At 46.2% G+C, this 19,178-nt stretch overlaps 1 protein-coding gene across 1 annotated transcript in view; it reads left to right on the forward strand.

The window, feature by feature from the left end:
• Positions 1-761: 761 nt before the first annotated feature.
• Positions 762-19,178, forward strand: part of raly (RALY heterogeneous nuclear ribonucleoprotein) — a 129,185-nt gene continuing 110,768 nt past the window's right edge. The window contains exon 1 of the mRNA XM_060836171.1: positions 762-814. Within this exon, the coding sequence (XP_060692154.1) occupies positions 785-814 (30 nt within the window). The 5' untranslated portion in view covers positions 762-784. The remainder of the gene's footprint in view (positions 815-19,178) is intronic.

Genomic DNA, 19,178 nt, shown 5'->3' on the forward strand with positions numbered 1-19,178 from the left:
CCTTTCACTCAGGTGAAAGGTTTGGAGGGGCATGGGTCAAACACAGGCAAATGCATCTAGTTCATTTTTGGAACATGGTCTGCATGGACTAGTTGGACCAAAGGGTCTGTGTCCATGCTGTAATTACAATCATGGAGTGTTGTATTGCGATGGTGGTGTCCCTACCTTTGGCTCAAGAGTTCTGAGTTCAAGTCCTGTCCACTCTGGAGAAGTCATAGTGAGCGCGGAACCTTGGTGCGCGGAGCAAGCAGTGAGTGAGTAGCTAATTGAGTCAGGATTTGCTTCTGAACTCCCAGTACATTTGGAAGCCTTTCCAATGGAAAGTGGCTATGTAAACCAGTCACGCTGCAATTCCACCCTCCCAACTGTAAAGGTGCTGCAGGGCCTTCACCCAGAGTGGGCTGGATTATAAACTGTCAGGTTGACAGTGGCAGTATCAATGATAAATGTGAACAGATGAATTTATAATGACAAAAAAAAGGGCAGACAGACATGAGCTATTTAATTCGCTAGTTCTGCAGGACCTTTAGATTTAAATAGAAATGGGGTCAGCTTGTTGGAATCCAGGCTAAAATGTGACATTGTGTTGTACACAATATTTTAATCGATGATCGAAACTAGAGCTATTTAATTTTATAATTACTGCTCTGAGCTTCAGAATAAGAAGTGGGTGATGGCTCTAAGGCGAGCAGACCATTCAGCGCAGAGGGAGGAGAGTCTGATCTGAGGGCAGTGAGGTCTTCCCCAGTCGCATAGCCAGCCAGCCCTGAGGGCAGTGCCGCTAATGCGGGTCTTCCACGTTCACCGGGTGGAAGTGAGTGTTTTGTCTGAGCTGCATTTCCAGGCCGTTGTGTTTCCCTGTGTAGCTCAGGTCTCCCCTGAGCTGGAGTAGAGAGTGCCGGCTCTTGGTGAATTTCTCTCTCTCTCTCTGCCTGTTATTTCTCTCTCTCTCTCTCCCTCTGTCCCCACCCCCAGTCAGTCTGTTCCTCTCCTTTATCTCATCTCTCACTCTCCCTCTCTCTTTGCCGTTTTTTAACTCCTGAATTTTCTTGTCTCTCTGGTGAGTAATTTTGCTGTCTGTGACGTTTTGATTTTTTTGCAAAAACAAGAAAAATTTTCTTCTTTTGATTTTTTTTCATTACCTGTTAAAGAAGATGATGTGTAGAGACGGGGAGGCGAGAAACAGTGAATGTGTGTTTATAAGAATAGTTTCTGTTTTGCTCTTGTCAGACATCAATGTAAATATATATGCGTGTTGTGAAAATAAATTTAGGCTCATTAACTGCAATGTTAAGAGAAATTCCTCTGTCACACATCTCACTTTCTGTTCATCTGAACTGATGTCTCAGGATTTTTAAAATCTGTCATATTTTGATTTTTTTTCCCCTTTTCTTTCTCGAATATATTTTTCATCAGTTGTATATTACCAAAGTCACCCCACCCCCTCGCATTTAGAATGTTTAATTACACCCCCATCTTCTGTGCTAAATAATCTGTCAGTTTGCAATGTGTTGGGTTTTTTAAAAAAAATACAATTTTATTGTTTAGGATCTTGTGGCGTTTGGCGTTTTTTAAAGCCAGCACGCCCCCTCCCCCTCCCCAAGAAAAAGTTTCTGACTTTTTTCTGGGTTGGCTGTAATTTGACAGATGAATTCTCTCTCTCTCTTGTCTAAATGGTTGCTGTTACTCTATAAAGGAGAGTGGGGTCTTGAGAAGATGATTATATGGGGAGAGAGAGAGAGAGGTTTTTCTTTTGTAGCTGCCTGGCTTGATCTACTGCTTTATATTTTCAACATACAGCAAATAAAATTGTCCAAAAACAAATTCCTGACTGATACTTTAGCTAATTGTTGCACAAGAAAACCCTGAAGTGTAAAGCTGATAAAATCTATAGGGGAAAATAGAATATTTCAGGCAGTGTTCAAATGACTGGACAATAAGATAGCATTTTTCCAAAGAGCTTCCTAACATCACTTCTGAAAATGTGAGGATGATGATTGTCTTGAGGACAAGAAATCTATTTCGAAAATATAAAAGGAACTTTCAAATGGGCAAACCCTTCTGCAGGAAAAATATGTGGCTGTTTTTTAAAAAAATGTTCCTTTTTTTTCACAAACACTTGACAGGCATTGTAAATGGTATTGGAGCGTGTCACTTGGTACAAATATCAATGTGGCATGGGTTCTCTCTCTCTCTCTCTCTCTCTCTCTCTCTCTCTCTCTCAGGTTTGACAGTAACAGGGCAAATATCCTGGAAAGCATTTCCCAACAGAGTGGAAACTTCCTTCCAGGTTGGAATATCAGAAAACTGTTCCCTAACCTTAGTTTCTGAAGGTGCCCTGGTTTCCAGTTATGAACCGATGAGTGATGGGGCTGGTTGCTGTTTGTTGCTACACTGGTTGCCATGGCTGGGCATGCTAGGCTGCTGTTGCTACAGGCAACCATATTTAGGGCTCTGTTCACACTGTACAGGCAGCTCCAGGATGAAGCAGTTTGAGTGGACGCTCTGATTGAGGTGCAAATTTGAATTTGAGTTACTGCTTTCCCTCCCCCACCCACCCCGTGTCAAAGCTACCATGGGGGTTCTCACTCAACACTAGAACTCTCCAAGTAGCTCAGCAAAAGACCATGAGGCCATTCGATGTGGGAGGAGAATTGGGCCATTCAGCCCATCGAGGCTGCTTCACCATTCAATGAGATCATGTCTGATCAGATCATCCTTTTACTCCATTTTGCAGGCTTATCCCCATAACTCTTGATTTCCTTACTGATTGAAAATCTCTCTGTCTCATCCTCGGATGTACCAGATGACCCACAGATTCACTTCATTCTGAGAGAAGAAATTCCTCCCCATCTCTGTCTTAAATGGGTGGCCCCTCATCCTGAGATGGTGCCCTCTGATCCTAGATTCTCCTACAAGGGAAAATCCCCTTTGTGTTTATTCTGTCAGGTCCCTAAGAACCTTTTTATGTGTTTCAATAAAGTCACCTGTCATTCATCTAAACTCCGGTGAGTACAGGTCCTCGTCATATGACAGTCCCTCTATCCCTGGGATCTGCTGAGTGAACCATCTCTGGACTGTACCTGTACATCTTTCTGCAAATTAGCGACCCAAGACTTTTCACACTATTCCAGCTGTCACCTGACTTGTGCCTTGTTTAGTTTGAATAAAACCTCCTTGCTTTTATATTCTATTTCGTTTAGAAATAAAGGCCTACATTCTGCTTGCCTTCCCTATTATCTGCTGAGTTTGGATGCTGGCTTTTTGTGATTCACACCCTGGAATATTTGGAATCTGGATCATGATACCCTGATTTAGGCAACATTTTCAGTGTTAACTTGAAGCAAATTCCATTTGGTGTCTGCCCCAGCATTGTGGAGTGGATGTATTTCGGTGGTCACTGTGACCTAGAGATGGCTCAAAGCTGTTTCCTGGGTAGGATTGCCAACTCTTCAAACTTGAAAGAAAAGACTCCTGGAGCACAGTTGTGAACAGCCAGCAGGAGATAGGGGGGAAGTTTATTAGTTGATCGGTTATAATGGAAGTTGGCGTACGTCAAAGACACATGTGTCAGTATAGCAGTAATTGAAGTGTGGTGGTGGAAATGTTGAGGACAGGAAGTCATGTGATGGAGCCTGTGGGAACTCACTCAGCCTGAGTTGACAACACTGATTGCAGCTAAAGCAGAAATTACTCAAGGCCAGCTTCAGGAAGTGGATAGAGTGATACAGCCCGGAACCAGACCTTTCGGTCCAACTCGTCCATGGTATCCTAATCTGAAGTAATCCCATTTTCCTGCATTTGACCCATATCCCTCTAAATGCTTCCTATTCTCACACCTGTCTAAATACATTTTTAAAAAGATGAAAGGAAATGGGTCATACTGTAAGTAGAGCAAGGCGACGGCAGGGTGACTGACTGACCCATATTTTAAGGGACTATTCCTTATTTTGACTCTTTGACCCATATCAGACTGACCTAGTGGGGCACAGCATAGAGATTGAGTGAGTGTGATTGCTAGTCCGTAAGTTGGTCAGTAAAGAGTCAACTTCACCAGGTACTGGATGTAAGTTTGCTCGCTGAGCTGGAAGGTTTGATTTCAGACGTTTTGTCACCATGCTAGTTAACATCATCAGTGAGCCTCTGGTGAAGTGCTGGTTTTATGGCCCACTTTTTATTTATGTGTTTAGGTTTCCTTAGGTTACCTTTAGGAAACCTTCACCAGGTACATTATAAAGTATTGGTTGCAATAAACCATCCTCAACTACAGCCCTGCTCTTAGTCTCCAGAATACTGCCTCCACCATCCCTTTCCTACTCAGCAAATCCCACCCCCTCCCCCCGCGTGGATCTCACCAACATCATCCATGCAACTTAATTGTTCACAAGCACAATTCCCAATCAATCCCCAAACCCTGTTCCTCTCTCTGCCTCCCGACCTGATTGTCAAAGTATCCCCTTATTTCATGAAGGTTGGTCATTGGGCAGATGTGATCAGAGACTCAGTGTGTAAAGGCCAACATGGATTGGTTGCGCCAAAAACCAGGATCTGGATTGTAACCTGTTAGCCTGACAGAAGAACATCAGAGAATGCTGGAGTTACCAAATCGGTTAAGGAAGTTATTTAATTTACCGAAGCTAACTGCACTCCGAGTCTCATAGTGTTAAGGCACCATGGAGTTAAGGCTAGTGGCCTGATCAAAGTCTTCAAGGTATTACCAGGGAAAGGTGAGAAGTCCCACGACACCGGGTTAGAGTCCAACATCACACAGTTTTGAAGTTTTTTTTAAGATTACTTAGTGTGGAAACAGGCCAACAAGTCCACACCGACCCGCCGAAGCGCAACCCACCCATACCCCTACATTTACCCCTTACCTAACACTACGGGCAATTTAGCATGGCCAATTCACCTGACCTGCACATCTTTGGACTGTGGGAGGAAACCGGAGCACCCGGAGGAAACCCACGCAGACACGGGGAGAACGTGCAAACTCCACACAGTTAGTCGTCTGAGTTGGGAATTGAACCCGGGTCTCAGGCGCTGTGAGACAGCAGTGCTAACCACTGTGCCACCGTGCCGCCCACTGTCGTTCCTTTATCAGCCTGATTGAAATCACAAGCAAATAAACCTGTTGAACTATAACCTGGTGCTGTGTGACTTCTTCTGACCTTATCCACCCCAGTCCAACACTGGCGGCTCCACATTATGGTTACTAGGAAACGACAGGGTAGATAAAGAAAAACTGTTCCCACTTGTTGGGAATTGGAGAACCGGGGCAGAATCTGAGAATTAGGGCCAGACCATTCAGGGGAGACATTAGGAAGCACTTCTACACACGCACACGCACGGAACTCCCTTCCATAAATGGCAGTGGGTGCTGGGTCAGTCATTAGTATTAAATCTGCAATAGTGTTAAAGCCAAAGACAGGTTTATGGAGTTAGGCCACAGATCAGCCATGATCCTTATGAAGGGGGCACGGAACAGGCTCGAGGGGCCGAATAGCCTACTCATGTTCCTATGAAGTTTTGAAAGGTGCAGGCAAGACAATGAAGAGAATGGAAGGATCCTCGGAAGGGAAGATCAAGGTTGGGTGTAGGAGAAAGGTGAGATGGTGGGAAATAGGTAGTTCCACAGTTTGGAATATCTTCAGAAACAGTGGAATTAGAGACAAATTCAGTCTGACCGATCATAATCTTTGTCACAAAGTGTGAGGGTGGGGAAAAGGAAGATCAGGGAGATTAAAAGCTCCAGCCTTGGCTCAGAGGTAGTAAACTCTTCTTCAACTCAGAGCTTCCTGGGCTCCATTTGACCTTCACAGCACGGAAGGTTATTTACAGTCACACAATCAGAGAGATGTACAGCATGGAAACAGACCCTTCGGTCCAACCTGTCCATGCTGACCAGATATCCCAACCCAATCTAGTCCCACCTGCCAGCACCAACCCATATCCCTCCAAACCCTTCCTATTCATTTACCCATCCAAATGCCTCTTAAATGTTGCAGTTGTACCAGCCTCCACCACGTCCTCTGGCAGCTCATTCCATACACACACACCACCTTATGTGTGAAAATATTGCCCCGTAGGTCTCTTTTATATCTTTCCCCTCTCACACTAAACCTATGCCCTCTAGCTCTGGAGTACCCCACCCCAGGGAAAAGACTTTGTCTATTTACCCAATCCATGCCCCTCATGATTTTATAAACCTCTGTAAGGTCACCCCTCAGCCTCTGACGTTCCAGGGAAAACAGCCTCAGCTGTTTGGGGTGGCACGGTGGCTCAGTGGTTAGCACTGCAGCCTCACAGCATCGGGGTCCCAGGTTCGATTCCAGCTTTGGGTGACTGTCTGTGTGGAGTTTGCACATTCTCCCCGTGTCTGTGTGGGTTTCCTCCGGGTGCTCTGGTTTCCTCCCACAATCCAAAGATGTGCAGGTCAGGTGAATTGGCCATGCTAAATTGCCCGTAGTGTTAGGTGCATTAGTCCGAGGGAAGTGGGTCTGGGTGGGTTACTCTTCGGAGGGCCGGTTGGGCCGAAGGACCTGTTTCCACACTATAGAGAATCGAATCGAATCTAATCTAATCTATTCAACCTCTCCCTATAGCTCAAATCCTCCGACCCTGGCAACATCCTTGAAAGGGTTCAGAAAAGATTTACAAGTTTCACAACATCTTTCCGATAGGAAGGAGACCAGAATTACACGCAATATTCCAACAGTGGCCTAACCAAAGTCCTGCACAGCTGCAACACGACCTCCCAATGCTTGTGATCAATACTCTGACCAATAAAGGAAAGCATATCAAATGCCGCCTTCACTATTCTATCTGCCTGCGACTCCACTTTCAAGGAGCTATGAACCTGCACTCCAAGATCTTTGTTCAGGAACACTCCCTAGGACCTTACAATTAAGATGTACTTTCCCAAAATACAACATCTCGCATTTATCTAAATTAAACTCCATCTGCCTCTTCTTAGCCCATTGGCCCATCTGATCAAGATCCTGTTGTAATCCAAGGTAACCTTCTTTGCTGTCCACTACACCTCCAATTGTCTTATACCTAACAAACGATACCTCTTATGCTCGCATCCAAATCATTTATATAAATGATGAAAGGTAGTGGGCCCAGCACCGATCCTTGTGGCACTCCACTGGTCACAGGCCTCCAGTCTAAAAAACAACCCTCCACCACCACCCTTTGTCTTCTACCTTTGAGCCAGTTCTGTATCCAAATGGCTAGTTCTCCCTGTATTCCATGAGATCTAACCTTGCTAATCAGTGTCCCATGGGAAACCTTGTCAAATGCCTTACTGAAGTCCATATAGATAACGTCTACTGTTCTGCCCTCATCAATCCTCTTTGTTACTTCAAAAAACTCAATCAAGTTTGTGAGACATGATTTCCCACACACAAAGCCATGATGACTATCCCGAATCAGTCCATGACTTTCCAAATACAGGTACATCCTGTCCCTCAGGATTCCCTCCAATAACTTGCCCACCACCGACGTCAGGCTCACTGGTCTATAGTTCCCTGGCTTGTCTTTACCGCCCTTCTTAATCAGTGGCACCACATTTGCCAACCTCTAGTCTTCCGGCACCTCGCCTGTGATTATCAATGATACAAATATCTCAGCAAGAGGCCCAGCAATCACTTCTCTAGCTTCCCACAGAGCTCTAGGGTACACCTGATCAGGTCCTGGGGATTTATCCACTTTTATGCATTTCAAGACATCCAGCACTTCCTCCTCTGTAATATGGACATTTTATCAAGATGTCACAATCTATTTCCCTACATTCTCTACCTTCCATATCCTTTTCCACAGTAAATACTGATGCAAAATACTCATTTAGTATCTCCCTCTTCTCCTGCGGCTCCACACAGAGGCGGCCTTGCTGATCTTTGAGGGGCCCTATTCTCTCCCTAGTTACCCTTTTGTCCTTAATGTATTTGTAAAGACCCTTTGGATTTTCCTTAAATCTATTTGCCAAAGCTATCTCATGTCCCCGTTTTGCCCTCCTGATTTCCCTCTTAAGTATACTCCTACTGCCTTTATACTCTTCTAAGGATTCACTCGATCTATCCTGTCTATACCTGACATATGCTTCCTTCTTTTTCTTAACCAAACCCTCAATTTCTTTAGTCATCCAGCATTCCTTATACCTATCAGCCTTCCCTTTCATCCTGACAGGAATATTCTTTCTCTGGATTCTCATTATCTCATTTCTGAAGGCTTCCCATTTTCCAGCTGTCCCTTTACCTGTGAACATCTGCCTCCAATCAGCTTTCGAATGTTCTTGCCTAATACTGTCAAAATTGGCCTTTCTCCAATTTAGAACTTCAACTTTTAGATCTGGTCAATCTTTTTCCATCACTATTTTAAATCTAATAGAGTTATGGTCGCTGGCCCCAAAGTGCTCCCCCACTGACACATCAATCACCTGCCCTGCCTTATTTCCAAGAGTAGGTCAGGTTTTGCACCTTCTCTCGTAGGTATATCCACATACTGAATCAGAAAATTTTCTTGTGCGCGCTTAACAAATTCCTCTCCATCTAAACCCTTAACACTATGGCAGTCCCAGTCTATGTTTGAAAAGTTAAAATCCCCTACCATAACTACCTTTTTATTCTTACAAATAACTGAGATCTCCTTGAGTTTGTTTCTCAATTTCCCTCTGACTATTAGGGGGGTTCTATAATACATTTCCAATAAGGTGATCATCCCTTTCTTATTTCTCAGTTCGACCCAAATAACTTCCCTGGATGTATTTCCAGGAATATCCTCCCTCAGTACAGCTGTAATGCTATCCCTTATCAAAACCGCCAGTCCCCCTCCTCTCTTGCCTCCCTTTCCATCCTTCCTGTAGCATTTGTATCCTGGAACATTAAGCTGCCAGTCCTGCCCGTCCCTGAGCCATGTTTCTGTAATTGCTATGATATCCCAGACCCACGTTCCCAACCATCCCTGAGTTCATCTGCCTTCCCTGTTAGGCCCCTTGCATTGAAATAAATGCAGTTTAATTTATCAGTCCTACCTTGTTCTCTGCTTTGTCCCTGCCTACCCTGACTGTTTGACTCGCCTTTGTTCTCAACTGTACCAGTCTCAGATTGATCTCTTTCCTCACTATCTTCCTAGATCCCATCCTCCCACATTACTAGTTTAAATCCTCCCGAGCAGTTCTAGTAAATTTCCCTGCCAGTATATTCATTTACTTCCAATTCTGGTGCAACCCATCCTTCTTGTACGGGTCACTTATACCCCAGAAGAGATTCCAATGATCCAAAAATGTGAATCCTTCTCTCATACACCAGTTCCTCAGCCATGCATTCATCTGCTCTATCCTCCTATTCCTGCCCTCCTATTAGCTCGCAGCACTGAGAGTAATCCAGGTATTACTACTCTCGAGGACTTCCTTTTTAAATTCCTCCCTAACTCTCTGTATTGTCCCTTCAGAATATCAACCTTTTCCCTTCCTATGTCGTTAGTTCCAATGTGGACAATGACCTCTTGCTGGCCCCTCTCCCCCTTTAGAATATTCTGCACCCTCTCTGAGACATCCTTGATCCTGGCACCAGGGAAACAACACACCATTCTGATTTTTCGCTGCTGGATCTGTCTGTACCTCGATCTACAGAATCCCCTAACACAATTGATCTCTTGGAGCCCGACGTACCTCTCATTGCATTAGAGCCAGTCTCAATACCAGAAACTTGGCTGTTCGTTAATGTGCTGTCGTCCCACAGGGCAATGGACCAACAGCTGGAAAGTGGGCTGAATGGCTCCTTTATAGGCCAGTACAGCTTTGATGGGCCAAATAACCTCCGAAAGCAACTTTATCCACACACCCTTGCATACACAGGTGCACGTATGTGCACACGCCACCCACCCACCCACCCAGGCAACCTAAGTTGACAATCCTGGAACAGACTGGGGGAGTGCCACCTCTTCACTGAGGCATTAAACCACAGCCTTCAGGTTAATGTACAAGATCCCATGCCATGGCTTTGAAGATGAGGGTGAGAGTTATCCCTGATGTTCTGGCCAACAGATAAATATAAAAACTGAGGACTCTGAAGCAAGGGGACTAAGGGTTCTGTTTTCTTCTCTACTGTGGGATGTGGGCAATGATTATTGCCCATTCCTGATTTGCATTGAAAAGATGGTGGTGAGCTGCCAACTTGAACAGTTCAAGGGGCTGAATGGCCCCCTCCTGTTGATGAATAACTTGTGGCTGAAGCAGCAGCATTGGGGCCACACTTAACCTCAGCATGGAGTGTCAATCTGTGAAAGTGTTACAGAAGTCCCAGGGATGAGGGTAGTGTAGCAAAGCTGGAGATGTTTGCTCTGAACAGAGAAGGAGATTTGATCGAGGTGTTCAAAACCCTGATGGACCTGAACAGAGCAGAGAGGGAGAGAGGTCAAGAATGAGAGGATGTTGGGGTAGCAGATAGTTGGCAAAAAGAGACAACAGTGACGTGAGGAGAATCAAGGAGTGGTCAGAATCTGGAATGCACTGTCTCAGAAAGTGGCAGTGGCACATTCACTTGTGGTTTTCCAAAGCCAAGTTGGATAATTGTGTATCAAGAAAAGATCTTCTGGGTGGGTGAGCAGGAAGGGACTGTGGATTGGGACCAACTGAGTTTGTTTCTGAGAGAGCTAGCACATAAAGATAGGCTGAATAGCCCCTCCATTGGGTAACTGTTCTGTGATTAGAAAAAGGTGAGTTTCAGATAAAATGCTTTAATTGTGACGCTCCTCATCAGGGTCGAAGGTGACCAATGAGGAAAGGCCATTTTGGGCAAGCCCAAGGTCTATGACTCAGTGAGAACCCAGAGATATGTGTCCAGGCTGGGGAGGGCATCTTCATCTCCGTGCCCACATTGAGGGAAGCAGCTGTGGAACAGAAATCTCCACTCCTACAGATTCAGGTCACTCACCAGGGAACCAAAGGGGGAGGGAGGTACTGGGTCATGAGCAGGAGAGTGGGGTTCACAAAGTAGAGAATGGGGTAAAAAAACTGTCTGTGAGTTACTCCCTCCCTTGTCCCAAGACCAAGAGCAAAGTGGGCTTGGAGCTCAGGGCCAGGAGGACAGGGCTGGGAGGACAGCTCTTTGAGAACAGGTAGCTGCTCCTAAAATGGTGTGACCTTTCCCTGGTTCTGAATGTAATGAAATGGCAGGATATAAACTTGGAGATTGACTCCAGCTTTCAGGCCAGAGGAGGCATTAATGAATTAACGGTGCTCACAGACACTCAGACATCCAACACCTTCTCACCTCTGGATAGATCATCAGTTCATCACAAAGTGCTAATTGATTACTCAGTTCAATGGACAAGACGTCTTTCACAGACTAGGTGGAATATCATCCCAGCTCCACTCAGGGCTTTGACTGTCCTGCTCTGTCTTTAACTCTTTATGTCTGTGTCTTCCACTCTTTCTACCCGACCCTCTCTCCATGCCCCCCCCCCCGCCCCATGCTCATTCTCTTGTCCCATTCCCCCGCCACGTCTCTCTCTCTCTCTCTCTCCACCCAAATCCTCCTCTCTTTCTATCGCTCCCCCATTCCTCTCTTCCTTTTTTCTACCCAGGGCTCCCCTCTTTTGCTTTCAGAGTCTCAGCTGACAGTCTTTATTCTCCATCTCTAATTTATTTCCCATTGATAAAGGGAAGTGTTTGAAGGAATTGGAGAGAGGGGGAGACATGTTTCTGTAGGATGCCCCTGTGACCTTACTCCCTGTTGTGGTGATTTGAGTTAGAACTCCCAGGTTATAGTCCCAACAGGTTTATTTCGAAGCACTAGCTTTCTGAGCGGTGCGGACTTCCAGATGACCACAAACCCCTTCCCAGAGGCTCAGCAACTCCTACTGGATCTCTGGTGCAGTGTTACTGGGAGGCAGCTCAATTTCATCCAACCCCTTCACATCTGACCATTTCACGGAAGAATAAGAGGCGACTGTATTGAAACGTACGGGATCCCCAGGGTTGGTGCAGAAATTATGTTTCCACTTATGAGAGAGTCTGGGACTAAATGGGTATAATCTCAGAGTAAAGGGTCACATATGTAAGACCGAGATGAGGAGGAGTTTTGTCTCTCAGAGGGGAGTTCTTTACCTCAGAGGGCTGTCGGGGCTGGGTCATTAAGTATGTTCAAAGCTGAGACAGACAGATTTTTAATCAGTAAGGGGATTGAGGGGAAAAGGTAGCTAAGTGGAATTACGGATTATTAAGTCAGCCATGAATTCACTGACTGTTGAAGTGGATTCGATGGGCTGAATGGCCTACTCTATTCTGTTTTATGGTCTCGCACCAGCTACTGGGGAGCTAGACGGTGACACAGCTTCAAAATATTTCCCATTTATTGGACACAGCCGGTTCTGATCGGGAAGCAACTGAACCACATTCACCCAGCAATATTTAACAGTCCAGGATCTGACCGGGGTTTGAGGATGGCGAGCAGGCTTCCATCTTTCTGGTGTTTTATTTAAACCATTGCCAACTCTCCCGCGTCGCCAATTAAACAATCAACTACCCACAACAAAAAAACAGGAGAAGGAAGGAAGAGGGGGGGGGACTAAACTCAGCACGAGTTGGAAGGGGAAATAATACCCTCCAACCTCCAGGGTGCCCACCTCTCTCTCTCAATTCCTTGAACGTGTCGGTGGAAACCGCCTGCTCCCTCTTCAAGGGCACCCAGGTACGTGGGAGAGGAGCAGTCAGTCAGAGACTGTGACCCCCCTCAATGGCCCACTGCCTGGACTTGTTGATAGCCACTTTGACCAGATCCATCAGGAGGTCCTCCACCCTCCCATCCCTCTCTGTGTCAGGGGTGTGTGAGCTCTTTCGAGCTCGGTGTGTCATACAAGGGGTGATAATATCCAATTCAGATTCACTGCAATCTTTGCTGGCAGCCTGTGACTAGTGGACTTCCACAGCTATTTGCATAATACAGTAACGATCAGGATGACCAGACAGGAGGCATTGTTGCTAAGTTTTCAGATGACACAAAGATAGGTGGAGGGACATGTAGTGCTGAGGAAGGTGGGAGGCTGCGGAAGGATTTGGACTGACTGGGAGAGCAGGCAAAGAATTAGCAGATGGAATACAAGGTGGGAAATTGTGATGTTATGCTCTTTAATAGAAGAATGGAGGTTCTACATGGAGAAAGGCTTCAGAAATCTCAAGCACAAAGGGACTTGGGAGTCCAGTTCAGGATTCCCTTCAGGTTAGCGTGCAGGTTCAGTTGGCAGTTAGGAGAGTTAGAGCAAAGTTACCATTCATTTCAAGAGGGCTAGAATACAAGAGCAGAGATGTACTACTGAGGCTGTATAAGGTTCAGCAGACCACATTTGGAATATTGTGAGCAGTTTCAGCCCCCGTGTGTAAGGAAGGATGTGCTGGTTTTGGAGAGGGCTCCAGAGGAGGTTGACAAGAATGATCCCAGGGATGAAGGGCCTGTCATATGAGGAGCATCTGATAGCTCTATATCTGTACTCAATGGAGTTTGGAAGGATGAGGGGTGATCTGACTGAAACTTCCAGAATACTGAGAGGCCTGAATAGAGTGGACATGGAAAAGATATTTCCACAAGCAGGCGACACTAGAACCTGAGGGCACAGCCTCAGAGTGAAAGGATGACCCTTTAGAACTGAGATGTGGAGGAATTTCTTCAGCCAGAGGGTGGGAATCTGTGGAACTCTATGCTGTGGAGGCCAAGTCATTGACTGTATTTAAGGCAGAGATAGATAGATTCTTGGTTAGAAAAGGAATCAAAGATTACTAAAAAAATCAGGAGAATGGGATTGTGAAACATATCAGCCAAGATTCAGTGGTAGAGCAGCATTGATGGGCCAAATGGTCTAATTCTGTTCCTATGTCTCATGGTCTTAGGGACTGTCATTGATTCTCAATTTAGTCACTACCCCCATGATAAAATTCTTATCCATGTTTCTGAATCTTTGCCTGAGTTAACCTTTCCCTGTCTCTGTAAGCTCCTCCAGCCCCACACCCCCTGTGGTATCTGCATCCTGTCATTCACCTCTTTTTGATCATACCCCGTGGGTCAGTCCATCACTGATTGCTGCACCTTCAGTCAGTGGGACTCCAGACTCTGACCTTCCCACATATTCACACCTTTCCAGCCGTCTTTCACTATTTAAACCTGATCGCTTTGATCAAGTTGTCGGTTACCTGAGCTAATATCTTCTTGGGCCTCCTCTATATTGGGGAGACAGGCCGCCTGTTTGCGGAACGTTTCAGAGAGCACCTCTGGGACACCCGGCCCAACCAACCCAATCACCCCGTGGCTCAACACTTCAACTACCCCTCCCACTCCACCACGGACATGCAGGTCCTTGGACTCCTCCATCGCCAGACCATAGCAACACGACGGCTGAAGGAAGAGCGCCTCATCTTCGCAGATGGATCAAACAGTTCCGGGCAGTCTGATCGAGAGACTTCACCACACAGAGCTGTTGTCAGTAAGAGAGTGGATAAATGCTAGGATAGGATGGCGGGGTTTGAAATTCTCCCTCTGTCTCTGGCCCACAAGCAGCGCTCAAATGGCATTTGGCCTTGAAGGTCATTGAAGCAGTTGAAGATGACTGGGCCGAGGACACTACCCTGAGGAACTTGTGCCTTTGCAGTATCCAGAGCCCCCCCACCCTTTCCTGATATTACTCGGAGTGAATCAAATTGGCCGAAAACTGGTATCTGTGAGGGTGGGGACCACTGGAAGAGGCTGAGATGGATCATCATTGTGAAAGCTTCAGCCTTATCCTTTGTACAGGTGTGCTGGGCTCTTCCATCGCTGAGGAGGGGGATATTTGTGGAGCCTCCTTCTTCCAGTGAGTTGTTTAATAGTCCAGCACCATTCACCACTGGCTGTGGTAAGACTGCAGATCTGAGATCTGATCCATTAGCAGTGGGATCGCTTAGCTCTAGCTAGTACTTGCTGCTTATGCTGTTTGGCGTGTAGGTAGTCCTGTTTCATAGCCATGAGGTTACAGGTTGTTTTGGAGTACAATCCTGCTGCTGTTGATGGCCCACAGTGCCTCATGGATGCCCAGTCTTAAGTTGCTAAATCTGTTTGAAGTCTGTCCCATTGAGCACAGTGATAGGCCACATAGGGCGGCACGGTGGCACAGTGGTTAGCACTGCTGCCTCACAGCACCAGAGACCTGGGTTCAATTCCCGACTCAGGCGACTGACTGTGTGGAGTTTGCACGTTCTCCCCGTGTCTGCGTGGGTTTCCTCCGGGTGCTCCGGTTTCCTCCCACAGTCACAAAGATGTGCGGGTCAGGTGAATTGGCCATGCTAAATTGCCCGTAGTGTTAGGTAAGGGGTAAATGTAAAGGTATGGGTGGGTTGCGCTTCGGCGGGTCGGTGTGGACTTGTTGGGCCGAAGGGCCTGTTTCCACACTGTAAGTCTAATCTAATCTAATCTAATAACACGATGGAGGGTATTCTCAATGTGAAGACGGGACTTTGTCTCCACAAGGACTATGCAGTGTTCGCTCTAACCGACACTGTCATGGACAGATGCTGCTGGCAGATTGGTAAGGATGAGGTCAGGTATGTTTTTCCCTCTTGTTGGTTCTCTCACCACCTACTGTAGACCCCGACCAGCTCGATCAGTATTGCTGCTGCTCACCTGCTCTTGGCGGTGGACATTGAGATTCCCCCACCCAGTCCATGCCAACCTCAGTGCTGCCTCTAGGTTTTGTTCAACATGGAGGAGTACCGATTCGTCAGCTGAGGGAGGACAGTACTTGGTAATGAGCAAGAGGTTTCCTTGTCCATGTTTAACCTGAAGCCAGGTTATAGTCCAACATGTTTAATTGAAAGCACTAGCTTTCAGAGCGCTGCTCCTTCATCAGGTGGGAGCGACGCTCCGAAAGCTAGTGCTTCCAATTAAACCTGTTGGACTATAACCTGGTGTTGTGTGTGATTTTTAACTTTGTACACCCCAGTCCAACACCGGCATCTCCAAATCATAATCTGAAGCCATGAGACTTCATGGGGTCTGGAGTCAATGTTGAGAACTCCCAGGGCAACTCCCTCTTGACTGTATCCCAGTGTGCCGTCACCTCAACTGGATGTATCTGTCGGTGGGATAGGACATACCCAGGCACAGTGATGGTGGCATCTGAGTCATTGTTTGTAAGGTATAGTTCCGTAAGTATAACTATGTCAGGTTGTTGACTATATCACTTACTTGGAGAGCATTTCAGAGAACATCTCTGGGACACCAGCACCAATCAACCCCCTCTGCCTGTGGCTTCAACTCCCCCTCCCATTCTGCCGAGCACATGCAGGTCCTGGGCCTCCTCCATCACCGCTCCCTCACCACCGGACTCCTGGAGGAAGACAGCCTCATCTTCCACCTCGTGACCCTCCAACCCCATGGCATCAATGTGCATTTCACCAGTTTCCTCCTTTCACCTCCCCCCACCTTATCCCAAATCTAACCCTCCAACTCGGCACTGCCCTCATGACCTGTCCTACCTGTCCATCTTCCTTCCCACCTATCCACTCCACTCTGACCTATCACCATTACCCCCACCTCTGCCTTCCTATTGCACTCTCAGCTACCTTCCCGCAGCCCCAGCCCCCTCCTATTTATCTCTCCAACCCCAAGTCTCCCAGCCTCATTCCTGATGAAAGGCTTTTGCCCGAAGCGTTGACTCTCCTGCTCCTCGGATGCTGCCTGACCTGCTGTGCGTTTCCAGCACCACACTCTCGACACTCTATCAGGTTGTTGCTTGACTAGCCTGTGAGACAGCTCTCCCAATGTTGACACTAGCCTGTGAGATGTTAGTGAGGAAGATTTTGGAGGGGCAACAGGGCTGTTTCTGCTATTGGCTTTTCCAGTGCCGAGGTCTATGCCAAGTGGTCTGTCAAGTTTCATTTCTTTTTTAAATTTCTATTTGATGAAACTTAGTGGCTTGCTCCTCCTTTGTCTTGATTCTGAAACTAACTAGTGGGTAGAAGGTTCAGTACCAGGAAGGATTTGAGAAACTGAGAAGGTTTATTGCATCAGATTAACTGCATTTGGCCAGGCATCATTACTAGGACCTAGATTAGAGAGGTGCTGGAAAAGCACAGCAGGTCAGACAGCATCCGAGGAGCAGGAAAATCGACATTTCGGGCAAAAGCCCATCATCAGGAATGAGGAATTTCCTGCTCCTTGGATTCTGCCTGACCTGCTGTACTTTTCCAGCACCACTCTGATTTAGACTCTGATCTCTGGCATCTGCAGTCCTCACTTTTGTCCATCATTACTAGGACCTTTATGGGTTTGGTACAGATCCATCTGCTCCCTCTGAAATCTACAGCCAAACCCCTTGACTCCACCTACCAACTATCAGTAGAATGAGTAGAGCCAATAGAGTATTAACCTCTTGAAGTCTTGGAGGTGTACAGCACAGAAACACTCTTCAGCCTATCACATCAGTGCTGGTCAAATAAAACTATGCCGTTTTTCAGTACCTGGCCCATTGCCTTGGCAATGCAAGTGCCCGTCCACAAACTTCTTTCATGTTGTGAGGGTTCCTGCCTGTATTGCCTTTATATTGCATTTACCCCTGAACCCATTCAGAATCAAGACATTTACCCCTGAACCCATTCAGAACAATTACATTGAACAACTAATGCCACCACCACTCTCTGCGCCCGAACCAACCCCGCTTCCTCTCACATCTCAGCACATCCCTTTTCGCACAGGATGGGTTGAAGAACAATTTCCTTCTTTTTGTTTTATTTTAGTTTTAATCACCATCCTCTTTCCCCTCTGCCTGACCCGGGGAATAATATTATCTCTTTTATTACCCGAGGGGATGATTCATAACTGTGAGTCAAATGATCTTTTTTCTTTTTCTTCCGAATATTTAATAAATTTTAATTGCCATTGTAAAATTCAAAGAAAATTGATAAAATATATATTTTTAAGATCCCTGTAATTTCTCTCCCAACAGCATTCGGGGATTAACTGTTAAACTTGAAGTTTGGGGATGTAGGAGACAGGATTATTAATGAGAGTTGTTCAGACTTCAGGAAATGTTAAGAGAGCACTAAGGCCTAGTGGTATTATCATTGGACTGTTAATCCAGAGACCCCGATAATGTTCTGGGGGCCTGGATTTGAATCCTGCCACAGCAGAGAGTGGAATTTGAATTCAATTTTTAAAAACTCTGAAATTAAGAGTCTAATGATGATCGTGAATCCATTGTCGATTCTCAGAAAAACCCATTTGGGTCACGAATGTCCTTTAGGGAGGAGAACTGCCAGCCTCACCTGGGCTGCCTACATGTGACTCCAGACCCACAGCAAAGTTGACTCTCAACTGCTCTCCAGGAAATAAATGCTGGCCCAGCCAGTGATACCCTCATTCCATGAATTCCATAGTGGGTGGCACGGTGGTTAACACTGCTGCCTCACAGCGCTTGAGACCCGGGTTCAATTCCCAACTCAGGCAACTGACTGTGTGGAGTTTGCATGTTCTTCCCGTGTCTGCGTGGGTTTCCTCCGGGTGCTCCGGTTTCCTCCCACAGTCCAAAGATGTGCGGGTCAGGTGAATTGGCCATGCTAAATTGCCCGTAGTGTTAGGTAAGGGATAAATGTAGGGGTATGGGTGGGTTGCGCTTCGGTGGGTCGGTGTGGACTTGTTGGGCCGAAGGGCCTGTTTCCACACTGTAAGTCTAATCTAATCTAAAGTTTAAAAGAAAGGAATCCTCAAAACTTTGTTTTTATAATAGAAGTGAATACATTTAGTTTGAGTATTCAGAAATAAACCCTTAAATATCTGCTCTTGCTTCATAATTGATCAATCCCTCAGCCTAGTATCCAGTTCACTCTCACTAACTCAGCTTTCACACCTAGGTAGTAGGCCTTATTTAAATTTAAAATACTAGGCTTAGACCCACTCTTCCCCCTTTTAAATTGGATGTAAAATTCCATTGTGGTTTGGTCACTGCTAACAGGAGGTGCCTTTTTGTGGCACACATTGAGTATAGCTGGTTCCCATCACCTGCACAAGTCACCTCTAGCCACATGTTGCAGGTTACACTAACCCTTCCAGACCGTCAAAACTCAGTCTGCATTGTCCATTTTCCTTGCAAGAGGATGCTTTGTCTACGTAGTTGAACCCGTGCTGAGAATGCCTCTCCCTGATGTTAGAATCAGG

The sequence above is a fragment of the Hemiscyllium ocellatum genome, chromosome 15 (genome assembly GCF_020745735.1).
Source record: "Hemiscyllium ocellatum isolate sHemOce1 chromosome 15, sHemOce1.pat.X.cur, whole genome shotgun sequence".
Taxonomy (NCBI): domain Eukaryota; kingdom Metazoa; phylum Chordata; class Chondrichthyes; order Orectolobiformes; family Hemiscylliidae; genus Hemiscyllium; species Hemiscyllium ocellatum.